We start from the raw sequence: 19,159 nt of genomic DNA, 5'->3' as shown, positions 1-19,159 counted from the left end.
TTGAAGAAATTGTACTTCAACAAGGAGTCTAAATTGTTCCTTGGCCTTGAAAAAGTGCTCAAAATTGCCAATGGCCTATTCAATGATATGAGTCCCACAAAAATTATTATTTTATATAAAATTGCCTAAAAAGTAACTAATATGGTCCGTACTAAGTATTGTCATGGATGTTTGTTAACAAACTTCGTTTTTTCCTTATAATTATTTTTCTAGAACAAATATTTTAAACCAAAATTTATACAAAAATATTTATTTAATGACTGATTATTGTATATGTAGCATATGTATATTTTTTAAATATATTTATTAATTAGTTATGCCTAATTTGATTAAGTAACAAATGTAACACTTGCCTTTTTTAGCAAAAAATTAAAAAACAAAAAAAATAATCAAACCGAATTTCTTTTTTCTCAAATCAATTAGTGGAAATTGAAATTTTTGAAATTGCCAGTAGGGAAATTGTTTATGTTGCAAATGCTTTAGTTAATTTTATTTAAGGCGGTATACACAATTAGACGAAGAATTGATATAAAACTCAATACATTAAATTTGCACGTCATTTTTGAAACGAAAAAATAAAAACAAAAACACCACAAAACAACCAAATTGTAAATATCGTAAAAAACTTCTATCGCAAAAATATCTTGAAAAGAAACGACAACAACGTTTTTATATTTAACGCCACAAATCGTAATGGAAAAAACCCTTGAAAGTATTTAAATACCATAGTTACTAATTAAATAAAGCCTCGACTAAAATATATAAAGAAGTATATAATGAACAAAGTTTATCAGAATAAAAAATATTATTAAAAAGAAAAACACCGACACAAAAAAGTGTTTACATGAAAACAGAAATACAACACCATAGCTCGTAAACCCTACATACTACGATACAAAAATCTATATACTAATGGATATTTTTAAAATTAAGTTTTAGGTACATTTTAAACATACTTTACATTGATGATACTTACAAAAAGAAATAAATAACAGGTAATGCGAAACCAGAAAACGAAATTTAAAATAAATTGTATTCTTCAAAAAGAAATTAAATGTGTTTTCCTATTTTGCTTTGCTGGTAAGAGATATATAACTAACTTCAATATAAATTACATGTTTGAAAGGGGTTTTTCTTCAGTTCGTTTCCGACCGTGGACCCACACGACGTGAAAAATCTTATTATATTTATTGTTGTTTATATGTAACACTAGTACTAGAAGACATACAAAATTGCATCCGATTTGACGTAGTTCCATCCATGGTGCTGCAAAATATAAGCATTAAACTTAATATGGAAATATTTCAACAACTTTATTTTTATACCACGATAAAAGAAAAACTAAATTAATTAAAATTAAATATACTTATTTTCAAGTAAATATCAATTGTATGTGGGAATCTCGTACTCAATCTGACATAAATTCATACATATTGGGTCCTTTCTTCAATAGAATCCCTTGTATATTTAAAATATCGACTATGTTTGTAACACCACACGAAATGCCAACACGTCTGGCCATATCTTTCAGTTCATCAAATTCGAAAATTCGTCTTGACACAGCACCCGAACGCATCTGTAAAATTTGATGGAATTTTCGTACGTTTGCCTGGGTTCCGTTGCCTCTTTGACTGGTCTTTGACATTACCGCTGTGGTTGGATTTGTGTCAATATAATCTCCCAATGCCATATCGTTATTGCTCTGCTTGACAATGCAGACAACATCACGAACGTGTAGCGGTGTGACTTCGCTTGAAAAATCTATGCGGGCCCGAGCCTGACACAAACGTATAAGACCAGCTAAATGACTGGAATTGGAAGAAAAACGAGAGGTGCATTAAACAACAACTGACTTAAATCTATGTAGAGGTTGATTTTTTAAAGAGTTAAGGGAAAGTTAGAAGTACTTAAAATTTAGAAAAATGCATGAAATCGGTCCATATAATCTAATGTCTGAAGATTGTTTCATGCAAATGTTGTCCGCAAATGCTTCTCAAATGATCCATCAACTTAGTTACATTTTGGCATACTATTTCAAGAATAAAGAATAAAAGCTTCAATGTTATTTTCCAATGCGTCGTCTGCATAAACATAAGCTTTAATATAGCCCCTCAATAGTCTAAAGACGATAAAATTTACGATATAGAGGCCAATTGACTGGTTCCTAAATTCCTAAACTCGCTTGAAACTGTTGAAACCACATGTCTAGCAAGTCGAGCATTTTGTGCAAAAAAGTTGTGTCAAGTTAAAAGTAGTAGTAGATACCTTTTGTTGCATACATGTGAAAATATACGATTACATGCAACCCGGATACAACCCTGAATTTTTAAAATGTAAAAGAGTTGTAGATACGAAGCCAACCTGACAAGGCGTACTAGTTTAAGCTCGTATAATTGATTTTAATAAACGTTTGTGAATTCTTAATTTAATATAAAAACGGTCGTTGTATTTCATTTGAGTATACGGAAACCAACAGACTTCAATCGATCACTTGACATTTTTCTCAGAAGTGGGATACGACAAGTCTTATTGGAAGAAGCGTCTACCAACAAGAAATATGGAGAATTTGCACAAATGCACGGTTAAGCAGTTGCAAGCGAAATGCAGAGAAATTGGTGTTTCTCAAAGTGGTAACAAAAAGCAATTGATCGAACGACTTGAAGTCAACAACGAAAGCGAGCTGCACGGATTCGCATCTCCTCATGATATGCAGGAGCGAATTTCGCATTTGGAAGATATGGTAACTGAATTGCGTTCATCTATGGAGCAACGTGGACAATCAGAATTTGAGCCGAACAACGCATCATCCCCTTTGAACACGTTTTCGACACCGGATGGTAATATGTCCCTGCAAGGCACACGGCCTAGCTTGCCAAACGTGGCAAACGTTGTGACAATATTACCGGAATCACGTTCGATTCCATCGTATGTTCAAACGAATACTTCTTTTGGTGCATTTCAGACTACGTCAACAATTCCAACGGTCCACACGTGTGCTTCTGCTGGTTTACCAACGTTTACACCTTCATTGCACGGACATGCTCAACTTCCACGAAATACAACGCAAAATGTAGCGACGTCATGCTACAACGTACCAACACATATAACGACACATTCGAATTTTACAACAGCAACACCGACAGGAGTGTTCACGCAGCCGAACAATGGATATGTTCAATCAACGCAGCCCTACAACGCATATCTACAACCGCCGATATTTGCAACAAGTGTCTATTCAGCGCCGCCGCAGTCAGAAATAGTTATGCAGCCTTCACAACGTTATGTTCAGCACAACCCCTTTGGGAACGTTAAGGAAATAATTCAACTTTTGCCAGAGTTTAATCCGTCATCTGAAGAATCGATTAATCCTTCACAATTCGTGCGACGTGTGGAATTATTGAAGACAGCTTATAACTGGGACGACGCATCAGTTATATTTGCAGTGCAACAGAAAATGGCTGGCCCAGCCAAGTATTGGGTTGACTCACTGCAAGAGGTATTTCTGTCTTGGCCTCAGTTTGTTAACAAATTTCTTTTAGATTTCCCTCAAAATGTAAATGCAGCCGATGTACACATTAGAATGGCACAGACAAAACGGCAGTTCGACGAAACGCCGCAGGAATATTATTACAGAATGTATGCTATTGGAAAACGGGGCAATATAAATGAATCATCCATAGCACGGCATATAGTCAACGGAATTAATGATCAAGGATTGAAGCAGAAAATATCTAACGAGTATATTACCTGTAATCAACTTTTGAGTGACATCAACGCATACTGTAGTTATAACGAGGTAAGAAGAGTGCTGAACCCGATATCGAATAAGACGAAACGTAGCAATGAAAATAGAACTGCCCCAGAAAGGAAAAGCGATGAAAGAGTGAATAAATTCAAATGTTTTAATTGTGGTAATACTGGTCACAAAGCCGTAGACTGCCCAGATCCACAGAAGAAGAATAGATGTACGATATGCAAACGGACTTCACACGGTGCAAGTGAATGTCCAACAAAAACCCTGAACACAAATGTCAACAATATAAGGGACAGCGTAAAGTCCAACGAAATACTATGTAAACGTGTCAAAGTAAAGGACAAGGAGTTTGAGGCATTTATTGATTCGGGAAGTGATCGGAGTCTGATCAGACGAAGTTTTGCAATGATAATTGGCGAAACGGAAAATTGCAGTATGGTTTTAAATGGCTTTGCTGGTGGCAAATACGAGTGCACAAAGGTGGTTAAAGTGCCAATTGACATTGATGAGACGAGTTACGACGTGAACCTTTATGTTGTGGAAAATTCTATGATCCCGAATGATGTTCTTTTAGGTCGAGATGTTTTATGCCAAAAAGGTCGACGCACCATTATTGAAGGAGATGAGTGTTGGATGCAAAACGTAAATGCGATTAGTATCAACGAAGGCTTAACATCTGAAGAGCATAAGAAGTTGCAGTTGAACATTCAAGAAAACCGACAATGTTTTTCAGAAAAGTCAAGCGAATTGGGTAAGTGTAACTTAGTGAAGATGGAAATCGAAGTTACTACTCCAGAACCGATACGATGCAAGCCATATCGACTAGCATTTGCCAAACGTCCTATTGTGGCAAATATTGTGAAAGACTTACTGGATAACGAAATCATAAGGAAATCGAATTCTCCGTATGCATCGGGAATTGTTTTGGTCGAGAAGAGAAATGGTGAACACCGTTTATGTATAGATTATAGACAGTTGAATCGAATAACCGTACGTATAGCGCATCCTATGCCTGTACTGGATGAACAGATTGCACAACTCGCCGGAAATCGTTATTTCACCACACTCGACTTACGTATGGGTTACCACCAAATTGAAGTAGAGGAAGAATCGAAAAAGTTCACAGCTTTCGTGACTTCAGATGGTCATTATGAATTCAACCGGATGCCATTTGGTTTGGTAAACGCACCTGCAGTTTTTCAGGCAACGATGAACCGAGTTATAAGCTTTATGAAACCAGGAGAAGTTTTAGCGTATCTGGATGACGTCATAATCCCCAGTAAAACAGTCGATGAAGGTCTGGACCGAATAAAAAGATTTTTGGATATCCTTAAGAAATGTGGTCTCACGTTACGATTGGCGAAATGTTCGTTCCTAGCCGAAAAGATTTCTTATTTGGGACACATAGTTACACGTGACGGAATTTTACCTGGAGAAGAAAAAGTAAAAGCGATTAGAAATTTTAAGGTACCAACGAATGTAACAGAAGTACGACGATTCCTTGGCCTAACTAACTTCTTCCGAAAATTTGTAAAGGATTATGCAGCCATTACGAAACCTCTTGCGATGTTGACACGAAAGAGCGAAGAGAATAAATTTCGTTGGGACGTACACCATGAAAACGCATTCAGAAGTTTAATCCAAATTTTGTGTAGTGAACCAGTTTTAGCAATCTACGATATGAAAGCAGATCACGAGGTGCACACGGACGCTAGCAGTCTCGGATTAGCAGGAGTGTTATTACAGTCCGATGGTAATGGTAATTGGCAACCAGTGTTTTATTTTAGCCGCCACTGTTCTGAAACGGAATCGAAATATCACAGTTACGAGCTGGAAGTTTTAGCTGTGGTTGAAACGGTGCAGCGTTTCCGTATATATTTACTTGGAAAGCCATTCCGAATCGTCACTGATTGTGCCGCAATTACTAATGTGAAGACAACGAAGGAATTACAACCTCGAGTAGCACGATGGCTGATGAAATTACTTGAATTTGATTGTGAGTATGTACACCGACAAGGGTCACGTATGGCTCACGTTGATGCTCTCAGCCGTTCACCGGATCAGCCACAGACGGAGATTGAACCAGCAGGGTTCATAATGAATATTGATAGCGATGATTGGATTCTCACGATGCAGCTAAACGACGACCACATAAAGAATATTATGAGAGTACTGCGAAATGAATTGAAATCTGAGCAAGAGAAACAGATAAAATCTGAATACTTATTGGAAAAACATCGACTATACCGGAAAACGAAAAATGGACTACGATTGGTCATACCGAAGGCTATACGATGGCGCATAGCTAAATACTGTCATGATGATATTGGCCATTACGGGTTGGAGAAAAGCCTCTCACGAGTCGAACAAACGTTTTGGTTCCCCCGCATGAGGAAATATATGAAGGAGTACATTGCAGCGTGTGTAGAGTGTTGCTACAACAAGGCAAAAGGTGGTAAACACGAAGGAGCTCTACATTTTAGTAATGTCGAACCGCTACCATTTAGGCAAGTACATATTGATCACTTGGGACCGTTTATAAGAAGCAAGCATGGTCATACACATATAGTGGCAATCGCCGATTCCTTTACGAAATTTGTGGTTATTAAAGCTGTAAGGAATACGAAGACATTGCCCGTCATCAACGTTTTAAATGAGGTTAGTGGATACTTTGGTTTACCTCGAAGAATAATTTCGGACCGTGGGACAGCTTTTACGTCAAAAATGTTTGAGGAATATTGCGATCGAAACAATATTCAACACATTAAGAATGCCGTTCGTACACCAAGAGCCAATGGACAAGTTGAGAGGGTCAATCAACTTATCCTGTCTTATTTACGAACTACCACTGAAGAACCGAAGGATTGGGACTCGGCACTTCACGTTTTACAATGGTCAATCAATTCAACCAAAAATTCGACAACAGGTTACAGTCCGAATGAGTTGATTTTCGATTACAAGCCCACCGACTTAATACAAAACCGATTGTTAGCAGCTGTACAAGATGATGTACAAAACGAAGAAATTTCCATCAACGAAAAACGTATCATGGCCGCAGAAAACATCAAAAGCGAACGAGAACGATGGAAGAAAAGATTTGACAGCAAGCATTCGAATCCGAAATTGTATGTGGAAGGTGACTTGATCCTTATACAGAATGAACCACCAGCGACAGGTGAATCCCGGAAGTTAGAACCTAAATACAAAGGTCCATACATAATAGCACGAGTATTGGGCAACGACAGGTACCTGATAGAGGACATTCCTGGAATAAACATCACGAATAGGAAATTCTGTTCCGTATTCAGTTCCGACAAGTTGAAGAAATGGTGTGAATGTTCCCCCGAATTGGATGTTTCAAGCGAAGATGAAGCCGAGGACGACTTCAGGTCAGGAAAGGCCGAGTTGTCAAGTTAAAAGTAGTAGTAGATACCTTTTGTTGCATACATGTGAAAATATACGATTACATGCAACCCGGATACAACCCTGAATTTTTAAAATGTAAAAGAGTTGTAGATACGAAGCCAACCTGACAAGGCGTACTAGTTTAAGCTCGTATAATTGATTTTAATAAACGTTTGTGAATTCTTAATTTAATATAAAAACGGTCGTTGTATTTCATTTGAGTATACGGAAACCAACAGACTTCAATCGATCACTTGACAGTTGGAAAACATCAAACACGGTTACATTACGATTCACAGCATCTTTGAAGAAGAACGGCCCAATGATGCCACCAGCCCATAAAAAGGATCAAACTGTGACTTTTTCTGAATGCATTCGCAACTTTTGTAATGCTTCTGACTGATCTTCGTACCCCTATTGAACCAAAATTAAGCTTCGCGGAACACAAGAACACATCATAAAATCCATATTCATCCCAAGTTTCTGCTTAAAAAAAATATTTAGATGATTAGATTTGGGATGTGTGAAATTTAAAGACATTCGGACTCGTAAATCACATTTTATAAGAGTTGTAATTATTCAAAATTTTGTCCATGTGTGGGGGAGGTACTTGATGGATTGGGTCGATATAGTCCATTTTCACACCTGCTCTAGCACTGTCGCAAATATTTGGATTTGCAAAGATGGAGGAAAATCGGATTATCCTTTCTCTTTCTGTACAGAAAATATATTTTTGAAAATTTCGACATTTTGTGGGGGAGGTACCAGAAGGAATGGTCCGATATTACCCATCTCCGAGCTCGATCTAAGTTTGGCAAAAAATATTACGATGTACCAAGTTTAGACCAAATCGGATATTCCCGACTGTTATCGTGCTCACCAGCCACGCCGACAGACATGCGGACGGACATTGCTAGATCGACCCAAAATGTCCTGAAACAGATTTCGTGCGACTAGGCACGTTTTGACCGTATCAAATGATAAATATAGTCTCTAGCCATATGGATGAGGGTATAAAAATAGGCCAAAAAGATAATAGCTTAAAAAATCACCCTTTGTTATATGTGTATGTTAGTTAATCATTAAATTACTTTGGACTATTTTCAAATCAAGCAACAATATATGGTCCAAGATATATTATATACACAATTCCCCTGAAGATTCCCAGTTTTATAAATAGATTTAAAATTCACTCTATAAAGAAACCACAAAAAGAAGATTAGAAACTTAGCCAGTCATTAGAAATTCATTCTTGACTTTTTCTACTCTTTAAGCAATTTACATTTGTAATTGTGACTCGTATTGAAAAATAAATATATTTACTAGGAAATAATTAATATTATGTAACAGCCAATGGCCGTACTATATGGAAAACGAACTCGTCAAAATAGTAGGAATGACAAATTTAAAACGTTTCTAACTTATAATTCTAAAAAAACTTTTTGAAAAACTCTCCGATGTTTCAAAATTTTATCAGAATTGTTTGAGAGACTTGCTGGTTCTCAAAACTACGATTGAAAAACACTACTGTTTAATAAATCAATAGATAGTATGACCCAATAACGTGATACTAGATTAAATGAGTTAATATATATGTAACTGCAAATAATTTTATATTACGACTGTAGGTTGTAAATTATAATCATATTCATAATATTCCAGAGTAGTTTCAATTAGTAGGCAGGCATTGTTTTGCAAATAGGCTAATACTACAACTGTATTGATAAATAATTAAATATGTACTTTAACGCTGTTTTGATACTGGAAACCTATACAAACGATTGATTAATTAAGTAATTCGATTATGTACGATTTTTTTAATGAACACAATATGATGATCATTTACAATTATTTGCTACACATGCATTGCTCCGTTGACAAATTCTTTAATGCAACAGTTTTTCATTCATTATATTTTATCTTTGATACAAAGAATAGCTACTTTGTTTACATCATGCAGTACAGACAAGATGAACAAAATGGTATGAGTTGCATTACAACTTGATGCACCAAGATGAGATAGGGCAGAGAAAACCCGCTTTGTTGTTTACGGTTTAACTTAACTAGACTGTTTTCGCAGCAAACGTTGCTGAATGCGAGCCAGCTGTACTAGCCCTTTTGAACTCTTTTTAGTTTTATTCGTCTCATAGCTTTTATAGCGTGCGGTATGCATATTGGATAAAAGTTTTGAAATCCGGTTGCTGGTCAAATTTTAAAATTCGTTAAGAATAAAAATTTAAATAAATATCACCAATAACTGTCCAGAAAATTTATAATTCATTAAATAAATAAAAAGTGCGAAAAATATTGTGTTCAAATATGTTTGCCAAAATAATTTTAAATATCAGCATTTTGCTAATTGTTTGTGGCCTTAAAGTTCAAGGATTTCAAATGAACAGTAAGTGTGGAGTGTTTGTGATGAATAAGAGATGCAGGATAAATGAAAATTGCAAATACAATGTCAATTCATTTCTTTTGTTCGTCATCTAATTACGAGATGAGATCAGGCATCCATAAATTAGACCGTTTGTGACATAGAGACTTGATTTTCGCTGTCACATTATTTCAATAGCGAAGATGCTGCTTTAAAAATCAATACACAACTATGAGAACAATTTAAACAATTTAAAACATTTTAAGTTGGTGCGAAACGAAAATACCCAAAACGAAATGCCTTTAAAAAATATTTGTTGTCAATGTTTTATATATACGAAGATCTTAGAAAGCCGACCGGTATAGACATCTTTAAGTAGCCCTTAATTAAACTCTAAGTTTTATTTAAGCTAAATCATGCTGACGGTCATTAAAATTTTCTGATGCTTCATTGAAGGTGTTGTTTTCCGAGAATTAAAAAGAACTCATGCTTTGATATTCCAGATTTTGTAATCCAGAAATCAATTCAAATTGAAGTTTTTCTTGGACTAAGAGTATAAAACAAATTATTTTAATTTCTATGAGTCAATTTGACAAAATAAAATGTTAATAAAAACAATTGTTTGAAACCAGTAAAATATTAATAAAATTTAATAATAATAATATTTGGTGAATATAAAATTGTGCGCATTTCGATATTATTCAACAAGAATGCGGAAATGGTATAACCTGAACAAATATGTTGGATAAATGTGAATCCTCTGATATTTAATTATTAATTTCAAATTTTCCTTTGCTGAGTTCAAATCTGTTCAATTTATACTTTAAATTTAAAGAAATCTTCAAAAAAAAAAAAAAACTATTTCATTCAATTCAATTAAATTAACTAATTTTTTTGCCGGGCTTTTTTCCTAGACTGACTTGTTTTCCCAGACTCTTATTTGATACGGTCTAAACGTGCCTAGTCGAAATAACGGTTTTAAACCCTAAGTCTCCTTAGACCAAATCCGTTTCAAGACATTTGGAGTCAATCTAACGATGTCCGTTCATCTGTTTGTCTGGCTGGGAGCATCCGATTTGATCCAAACTTGGTACATCGCAATATTATTATCAAGCTTAGATCGAGTTCAGAGATGGGCAATATCTGACCACTTCTTCTGGTACCTCCCTCCTCAACAAAAGGTCAAAATTTTCAAAAAAATCTGCGCAGAAAGAGAAAGGTCAATCCGATATTGCTCAAACTTTTCAAATCCTAATATTTGCGTCAGTGCTAGTAGGTCTGGTGCGAAAATGGACAACATTCATTCTACTCCATCAAGTACCTCCTATGTGGGGTTCAAAATTTTAAAAATTTTTATCGCTTATAAAATGTGTCCGTAAGAGTCCGATTGTCTTTAAATTTCACACATTCCAATATTTTTATTAACACAAAGTCTGGTGTTAAGATGAAACATATCGGCCCACCCCTTCTGGCACCTCCCCCACAAAGGGTCAACATTTTGAATATCCATGAAACTCATAAAATTCCATTCCATTCAGACTTGGTACATCTCAATATTTCCATCAACACAAAATGGTAAAGATCGGACCATCCCTTCCGGTACCTCCCCTACATACGGTTTAAGTTTTTTAAAAACAAAACGCTCAAAGAGCGCGTAATAAGCATCCAACTCTCTTCAAATTTCAAACACATAAACATTTTTGTGTTAGGATGATATATATATCTGTTCTCAAGATGATATATATCTGCAGACACTTTCTGGTACCTCGCTCACAAAGGGTCGCCTATTTCAATACTTGTGTCTCTTATAACTTGCAAAACACGTCAGCGATTCTATACAACTTGATATATCTAAATATTTCTCTCAACCAGAAACCTGAGATGAATATAGTATTTATAATATACGAAATTGGATGATTTTAACATTTTCTGAAAATCACATACCTCATATAAAGTAAAGGAAATAGTCGCTATATATTCCAAAACTGACACGTCGCAATATTTATATAATATTTATTTAGATCCGATACGAAATGGGTAATATTGGCCGATTCCTTCAGAATTTACTCCATAGAGGGTCAACAATTTGAATAATCATAACAGATGTTCAAAAATATTTTAATAATCGAACTTTGGCTGATTGTATACATTTGTCGGCAAATCCGACTTATACTTTATAACTTGTTTTTTTTTTTTTTAATTTCCCTATTCCTTCAGATTTGCTTATTTTCAAATCAGATACAATTTGACATTGAAAATGTACACCATTACCTTTTTTATCTACGATCATGACAACGAAGCTAATCGGAAGATAAGAAATTGAATTCACTTCAGGCCATCACAAAACGTTAACAATTACCATACGTTGCTGCGAAACTTGTTTTGTAACACAATAAGCGAGAACAAACAAATGTAGGTATTATTCCATTACAACAACAAAAGAAAATACAAAACAAAAGGATGTTCTAGATGGGCACAGCACAAGAACGCATCGACGTTAATAAGCCATCAACCACAAAACAAAAAATGGCAATAAAAAAGAAACAAGTTTCCCTTTCACTTTTCGTTTAGAGCAGCAGAGCCTCAAACGTGCCTAATTAGGTTTCACTGCCACCGGCCAAGGGAATGACGAAAGAACAGCATAGAATTCTCAAGGATAGCGAATGCAATAAATGAATCATAAATTCTTTTATTAAGAATCGTTTTAATAAAAATATTTTTTTTTTTGTTTTTTAATTTCTTTCCACACAGTGACGCAATATTACAAAATGCCACCCTTGTATGACTTCGATAACTATGATCGTTGCCTGCAGGAGTTCAATGATGATCAGTCGATGTATTGTTTTGTGCGTGCAGATGTCTTGCCCGAACCTAAGGCGGAAGCTTGGCAGGTCATTGAAAGTACATCGAAATACTATAAACACCATTTCAATCATGCCCATCTGTATTTTGGCGTATGTGTCGAATGGTGTCGATGGCAAATTGATAAATTGCCAAAAGACGTAGCTGAATCTTTATACATAGGAATATTGAAAAATAATACTAAGGTATGTAAATCTATTTGTGGTTATCAATACCTCATTAGGCAAATAAACAAAAGACTTAAGAAACAAGGGAGAATGAATGCTTTCATGTCATAAGGTGTTGAAATCCTACATAATTTTATGCTATAGATATACAGGGTGAGATGAAAAAACTGCAACCAACTTCAAACTACTGTCGTTACTAAACCACTCGTCTGACAGGTGTTAAAATTATTCCAGTGACAGCTCATTATATTGTTTTCAAGCGTACAAAAGCTTTTTGGTGAGAATTTTCCAGAAGTTATTCGTGATGGAATTCAAGCGTGATAGTGTGATTTCTTTATATTTGGCTGGAAAACCACAAGTGGCTATCGTTAGAAAACTCCAGCATTTAAATGTGAATAAATCTTTTGTGTCTCGTACCATCGCTCGTTACCGTGATACTGGCCGACTCAAGTAAGTGGGCGGAAGAAAACAGCAACATCAGCAGAAATGGCTCAAAGAGAAAAAAAGCGACTTGATTGAAACCCGCGTCGCAGTGGCCGAAAAAAATGGCTCGTGAGCAGAACATATCGCAATATTCGGCAAATATTGAAAAATCAGCTCGGGGTAAAGCCATTGAAATTTCAAAAAGTGCAAGGAGTTACACCGCAACAGAAAGAAAAAATAGGTTAAAAGAGCTAAAGAGTTGCTTCGTTTGAGGTTCCTCGCTTCATTTCCAGCGCACAATGGTCACTAAAATCTCCAGATACCAATCTGTTGGACTATTGTGTCTGAAGTATTTTAGAAAGCAAGGTTGGCACTAAAATATACCAAAGCAAGTGCTTTGCTGGGAATTGACCAAAATACCACAGATCAACATTCGGGCAGCGTGTGATGGTTTCATTGGCCGTTTAAAGGCCATAATTCGTGCCAAAGGTGACTAATTCGAACAAATCTAAACTTATTCTAAAATTTGATGCTATTTCTGACATTTTTTGCTTTCATTCAATAAAATTAAAAAAAAATGTAAAAATTGTGGCATTTGGCTTTGTTGCAGTTTTTTATGCTCTTTTGCAGATCTGCAAGCATGTACAAGTTTTTACTATGATAACCCTATACAATTTTTAATGCCCCAAAATTTAACCCAATTTTACTTCTAATTCCCATATAAATTTTTAAAATATAAACAGGTTAACACATATTTAAAGTTATTTCAATCGGAGGAATCAAATCATCAAGTATGGAATCCACTCATGAATCAATGTGTTAACCTGCGCCTTCTGAAGTATGGACTTATAGCGGAAAGTGTCATCGAATATTGTAACAAAAGCAATGATGTTGTGGAAAATGGTAGATATTGATTAAATTAAACAGAAACTATTTTGTAAATAATGGCAATTACTTGTTTTCAGATTTGTGGAATTTTACATTCTACATTGTTTTGTGCACACTAGCACTGCTAGTTGTTGGCAGTAGTCTCTTCGATTTATATCTCAAAACGCAAAATAATGATAAATTGCTAACGGATCGGGATCATTACAAGGCACCACCAGCCGAAATTGGTAAGACAACGAATGTGTGTCTTAAAAATATGCAATAATCTAAATACATGTGTTTTTGTTGAAATAGTCTCGAAAATAGGTGTAGCTTTCTCAATTGCCCGCAACTGGTATCGCTTGAATCAAGAACCTTCTGGCAAAGTAGGCAGAGAGTTGCGATTCTTGGACTGTTTTAAATTTTTTGCCATGTTTTTGGTTATATTCGCACACACTAACTGGGTGCTTTACGAAGGAGCCATTGGTAATCCCCAAGATCCAGAACGTCTTTTGCATACCACTGCTGGAACACTATTGATGGCCGGGTCACTGATAACAGTTACCTTCTTTGTAATTGGTGGATTTTTGTTAATGCTAAATTGGCTAGTATTTGCCAAGGCAAATAATGAAGTGACCACAAGGGAATATTTGCTAACTTTTTTAAAATTCAATGTATTTCGATACTTAAGGTAAATGTGAATCTAGTTATTTGAAAACCGTTTTAAGTCTTTTTCCTTTATGCAGATTGACAATACCGTATGCCTTTGTTGTCTTATGGAGTGGTGTGTATTTTGAAAATGTTGGTGGACCCATGTTTCATCATATATATGGACGTGAACAACAGTCATGTCGCAAAAACTGGTGGATAAATTTGTTATATCTCAACAATTATATCAATGTCAACGAAAGGGTATGCCGAAGTAATTTCTAGCAGATCTTTAAATCTAATAAAAATTTTCCTTATTTATTTCAAGTGTATGCTACAAGCTTGGTATTTGGCCTCGGATGCCCAGTGTTTTGTGGTTAGTTTGGTAATTCTAATATTGGCCCATAGGTAGGTTAATGATTTTGTTTTATATCCCTAAATACACATATTTTACTTCGACACCAGGTTTTCAAAGCAACGCAAATGGATATTTGGAACTACAATAGCATTCTTTGTGCTTTTACCGGGCACATTAACTTATATAAACAATTACCAAGCCATGTTGGTAGCATCGCCACAGTAAGACAACTAATTGAACGTTGTAATTTTTTTTTCATTAATTTGTTTTTACATTTTTAGAGTTCAACGTGATTCTTTTATAGAAAGTCGCCAATTTAATGACTCATATGTACCATTTCACATGAACTTTGCTTGTTATTTCTTTGGCGTAATGTCGGCATTGCTTTACGATTATGTATCTTCAAAATCTATTTGCATTGCGAAAAACACTTGGGTTCACATAGCCTTCTATGCTCTGATACCCATTGGTGTTTTATGGCTTTTCTCTGGACACACATTTGCCCAGGAGTATTTTGATGAGGAGGGAAGACATTTTTGGGCCAGTGTGTATGCTACTGTTCAAAGAAGTGCCTGGGGTTTTGGTTTAGGTGCATTTATTGTGGGAATGGCAGCAAAATGTGGATGTAAGTATAACAATAACGTGGTGTCAAGAACTGAATGTCATGTGGAGTATTGAGGGTCAATTGTGTTAATTTTTCGATCGACTAAGAATAAATCAATACACTATACCAGGTCCGGAATCTATGTATACAACCGGAATCAAAAAATACTTCGGCTACAATATACATAAAAAAATGCATAATTTTATATCGACGTATGTTGCTTGAAATGTATGGGAGAAAAAAGAAACATGCATTAATTCCTTCTTTAACAGGCGCGTTGAATGCCAAAGCAGTATTGTTCGAACCTCCAACGACGATCGAAATAATAATTTCATTTTACCTTTTCAGGGGTGCTTAGAAAATTCTGTTGCCTACCAATATTTCGCATCCTAGGACGACTTACATATGGCGCTTTTATGGTACATCTTTTAATATGCAGAGTGGTGGTCGCTACCTTAAGAGAACCCATCTACTTTGGAACTGGGATGATGGTAAGCAACATATGCTCTATTCCAGAACTGCAAGAATATGAAAGTTTTTACTACGATAACCGATTTTCACTTTATGATATCAAAACATAATTCCAAAAATAGTAGATTCTTGCAGATTCTGGAACATAGCAACTAATTCATACAAAAATTGCTAAAATAATGACAACTCTTTTTTGCAGTTTGCTTTTATTGTATTTACCATGTCGGCATCGTATGTCGTATCATTTATACTGGCAATTTTACTTGAATTGCCTGTATCTTCAATATTGAAATTATTACGGTGATTTATTGGACAAATTTGACTGATCCTTGTGCTTATAGAATTGAGAATAAAATTTATTTAAATAAGGAAATTGAAAATGGAACCTCACTTACCCTGTAGAAACGGAAAACTGAGAACCCTCAGACTGCTCCCGTAATTCCATGTAGAATTTCTTTAACTCTTCACTGGCACTGTCCACAAAGAGAGGTTTGACCTGTTGGCGGGAATAAACTAAAAATACATTTTTTATATAAAATATTATTTATTTAAGTTTATAATAAAATACCTACCAATGAACTTCTTCATTAGTGTAATTGGCAGTAAATTCATATCCACTTCTTCCTCTGGTTTCAATTTTAATTTGTTAGACAAATCATATTCGTCCTCATTGCCATCTCCATCAATGGTCATATTCATAGAGCTGTTTGATTTAAGTTCGAATCTATTGGCAATTGCTGTATTCTTTTTCGAACCAGCATGTACAGCTTTAATGTGCTCCGACAGGGACGTGTCCATATCCTTGTTGGGTTTATCCAACAACACGAAAACTAAATGAAATTCACTTAGCAAATGTTGTGCAATGCGTATATTTTCCGTCAATGTCTTGGACTGGTCATAATGACCACGCATAGAATTTGCCGAGGCAATGACAGACGTGGGAGTAAAAAATGTAGAAAATAACGCGGGAAATGTCAAGCTTGTCGTCTGTGCTTGAAGGATATTCATAAACGACTCCATTTGAGGAGTTAGCCGATCAATATCATCAACGGAGCAGTGGCCATTTCTAGCAGCCAAAAGTTCTCCACATTCCATGATATAGTTGGTACGTCCCTTAACGTTAACGGTAAGTTTTTTAGTATTGGCAAATGGTCCACGTTTCGCCTGAACGATGGATCCTGGAAGAATTGAAGCGAATCACCCAAACAAATATTCGTAATAAATTATAAGTACCCTACCTTTTTGTGATATTTTGGAACACATATCAACAATATTTGATTTACCAACCCCAGGATCTCCAACTAGCAAGACATTGATTTCCTCTTCATCATGTTCCTGAGAACCCGATCCTCCAAAAAGGGACAAAAGAACTCCAGCCTTTGCCATTTCATGTCCATGTACTTCCGGTGCCAAAGAATGTACTAAGATCTTAAAAGTATCCGTTTCGCTATTGATCGTCGTAATTGCTTCAATGTCTTCTTCTAAGAATTTATATTTAACAGTTTTGCCATCGACTATTGTAGTAGCTTTCATATACACCTCCATTTGATTACCAAAGGCAGAATACTTATCAAACGCATTTTGTTCCTGTAAGGGGCGTACCCGCAGTATACCAGTTACCACAATTTCTTGGCCCAAATAAATGGTGTCGACTAAGTCATGTCGTAGTTCAATGCTCAGACAAGGTTTAGTTTGAATATCAGTTGTTGAACCTATATCTAAGCCTGACTCTGTAAGGCGAATCATTTGTCGTGGGGTAATACGCGTAAACGGTGATGATCTTACTTCGATAAACCCAGCTTTGGCCAGACAGCCTTCTCTTTTACAGGAATAGGGACGAGTGATATAGGGACCTTAAAGTGAAAACAAATTATTTAGGTATAAATTGTGACTTAACCCGTCCTACTTACCACTTTGCTTTATAGCCTGTTCTTGTTTGCACCGACCACATCTATATGCTAACCATGTAACGGAGGCATCTACTGGTCCTATTGATGTCACAATACCTCTTACACAATACAGCTGATCTATTTCTAATTTTCCTACCACATTCATTGGCCGCTCTTCCATAAAACCCATGGGACGGGCATAAACCTTGCGAGGTTTTATAACTTTGGGAACATAATATTTCTTTGTACATTCCTGTTGACTGAGAGAAGCCTCCAATGCTGCCAATGTAGCTGAAGAATGCATTGCCAGTGCCAACGTTGCTAAGGTTCTCCTTGGCCGATACATCATATCTTCCATGAGGGTAGGCCACTGACGACGCAATTCCTCGTCTTGTAGTAAAACATTGGCAGTGACCATAAAATAGCCCTGTTGTTGTATGGCTAGAAGGTCATAAGTGGCTCCATTAAAATGCGTTTCTAGGATTCTAAGACGCCCAGCCAATTCACTGTTATCATCGTACGACTCTCCATAGAAGTATAAACGCCATCCGGCACATGCCGCCGGCGTGTCAATAGCCATGGAGGTGACATTTTGTTCGGAATCTTCTGGAGCAGCATAGAAATGAGGTCGTAGGAAGCTACTGCTGATTGGATTTTGTGTATTGAGTGCTGGAGCTGGAATAGGGGCACCGCGACCTCTACCACGTCCGCGACTAACTCCGGTAGTCCCTCGTCCACAAGCTGGTATAGTGCGTCCATTCCTTTTGAAAAAGAAGTAAGGCCTATATCCGCCGCCAGCACCTCGATATCCTCTGCCACGACCACCAAAACGAGGAGCTCCACCAGAACCAGCTGGGGCATTCATTCTATAAGTATTGAAAATAAATAAGATTAATCAAAACTGCCGCCAATCAAACGGAGGAAGGAACACAAAGAGCTTTCGACCGAAACCAACGAAAGCTCTTTAATTGCTTTCTGTGCGAATGAAGGAGGAGACAACACCAAAAGTTTACGAATCGGTGTGATGCATAATGACCGAAAGTTTGCATTGTTTTTGTTTACGAATAAAGGAATAGGGAAAGAGACAATTAATCTGTTGAATAGGTGGGCAAATATCGATATACTCTGCGATATATATCGATAAGCAATCTGCTGATGTTTTGAATATATATGTGCTCTGTTCCAGAACCTGCAAGAATATACTAGATTTCCAATTTTAAAAATGAAAGAAAACCGGTTAAAAACTTCTAAATTCATGTAGTTTTGGAACAGAGAAGTGATTTTTGTATTTTTTGAGCAAAGATTTACCTAAACCAGAGAAACAAAACAATTACTTT

General features: G+C 36.0%; 2 protein-coding genes across 2 annotated transcripts; one reads left to right on the top strand and one right to left on the bottom strand.

Moving 5' to 3' along the window:
- Positions 1-17: 17 nt before the first annotated feature.
- Positions 18-18,859, bottom strand: LOC101890742 (DNA replication licensing factor REC). Its single transcript, XM_005175530.4, has 5 exons — positions 17,844-18,859; positions 17,172-17,786; positions 16,506-17,111; positions 16,329-16,446; positions 18-1,808 (listed from the first exon to the last, which is right to left on the bottom strand). Exons 1-5 carry the CDS (start codon positions 18,685-18,687, stop codon positions 1,409-1,411), a joined length of 2,583 nt encoding a protein of 860 aa, XP_005175587.3. The 5' UTR covers positions 18,688-18,859; the 3' UTR covers positions 18-1,408.
- On the top strand, positions 9,245-16,550 carry LOC101890916 (nose resistant to fluoxetine protein 6). The gene is made up of 11 exons (XM_005175531.4): positions 9,245-9,557; positions 12,285-12,580; positions 13,729-13,888; positions 13,951-14,100; positions 14,168-14,543; positions 14,599-14,764; positions 14,829-14,908; positions 14,966-15,079; positions 15,140-15,483; positions 15,811-15,953; positions 16,133-16,550. The coding sequence occupies exons 1-11, from the start codon at positions 9,479-9,481 to the stop codon at positions 16,235-16,237; spliced, it is 2,013 nt and encodes a 670-aa protein (XP_005175588.3). The 5' UTR covers positions 9,245-9,478; the 3' UTR covers positions 16,238-16,550.
- Positions 18,860-19,159: the final 300 nt, after the last annotated feature.

The sequence above is a fragment of the Musca domestica genome, unplaced genomic scaffold (genome assembly GCF_030504385.1).
Source record: "Musca domestica strain aabys unplaced genomic scaffold, Musca_domestica.polishedcontigs.V.1.1 12, whole genome shotgun sequence".
In the NCBI taxonomy this organism is placed as follows: Eukaryota; Metazoa; Arthropoda; class Insecta; order Diptera; family Muscidae; genus Musca; species Musca domestica.
Note: the sequence above shows the minus strand (reverse complement) of the source record. Positions and strands in the feature narration are given on the sequence as shown.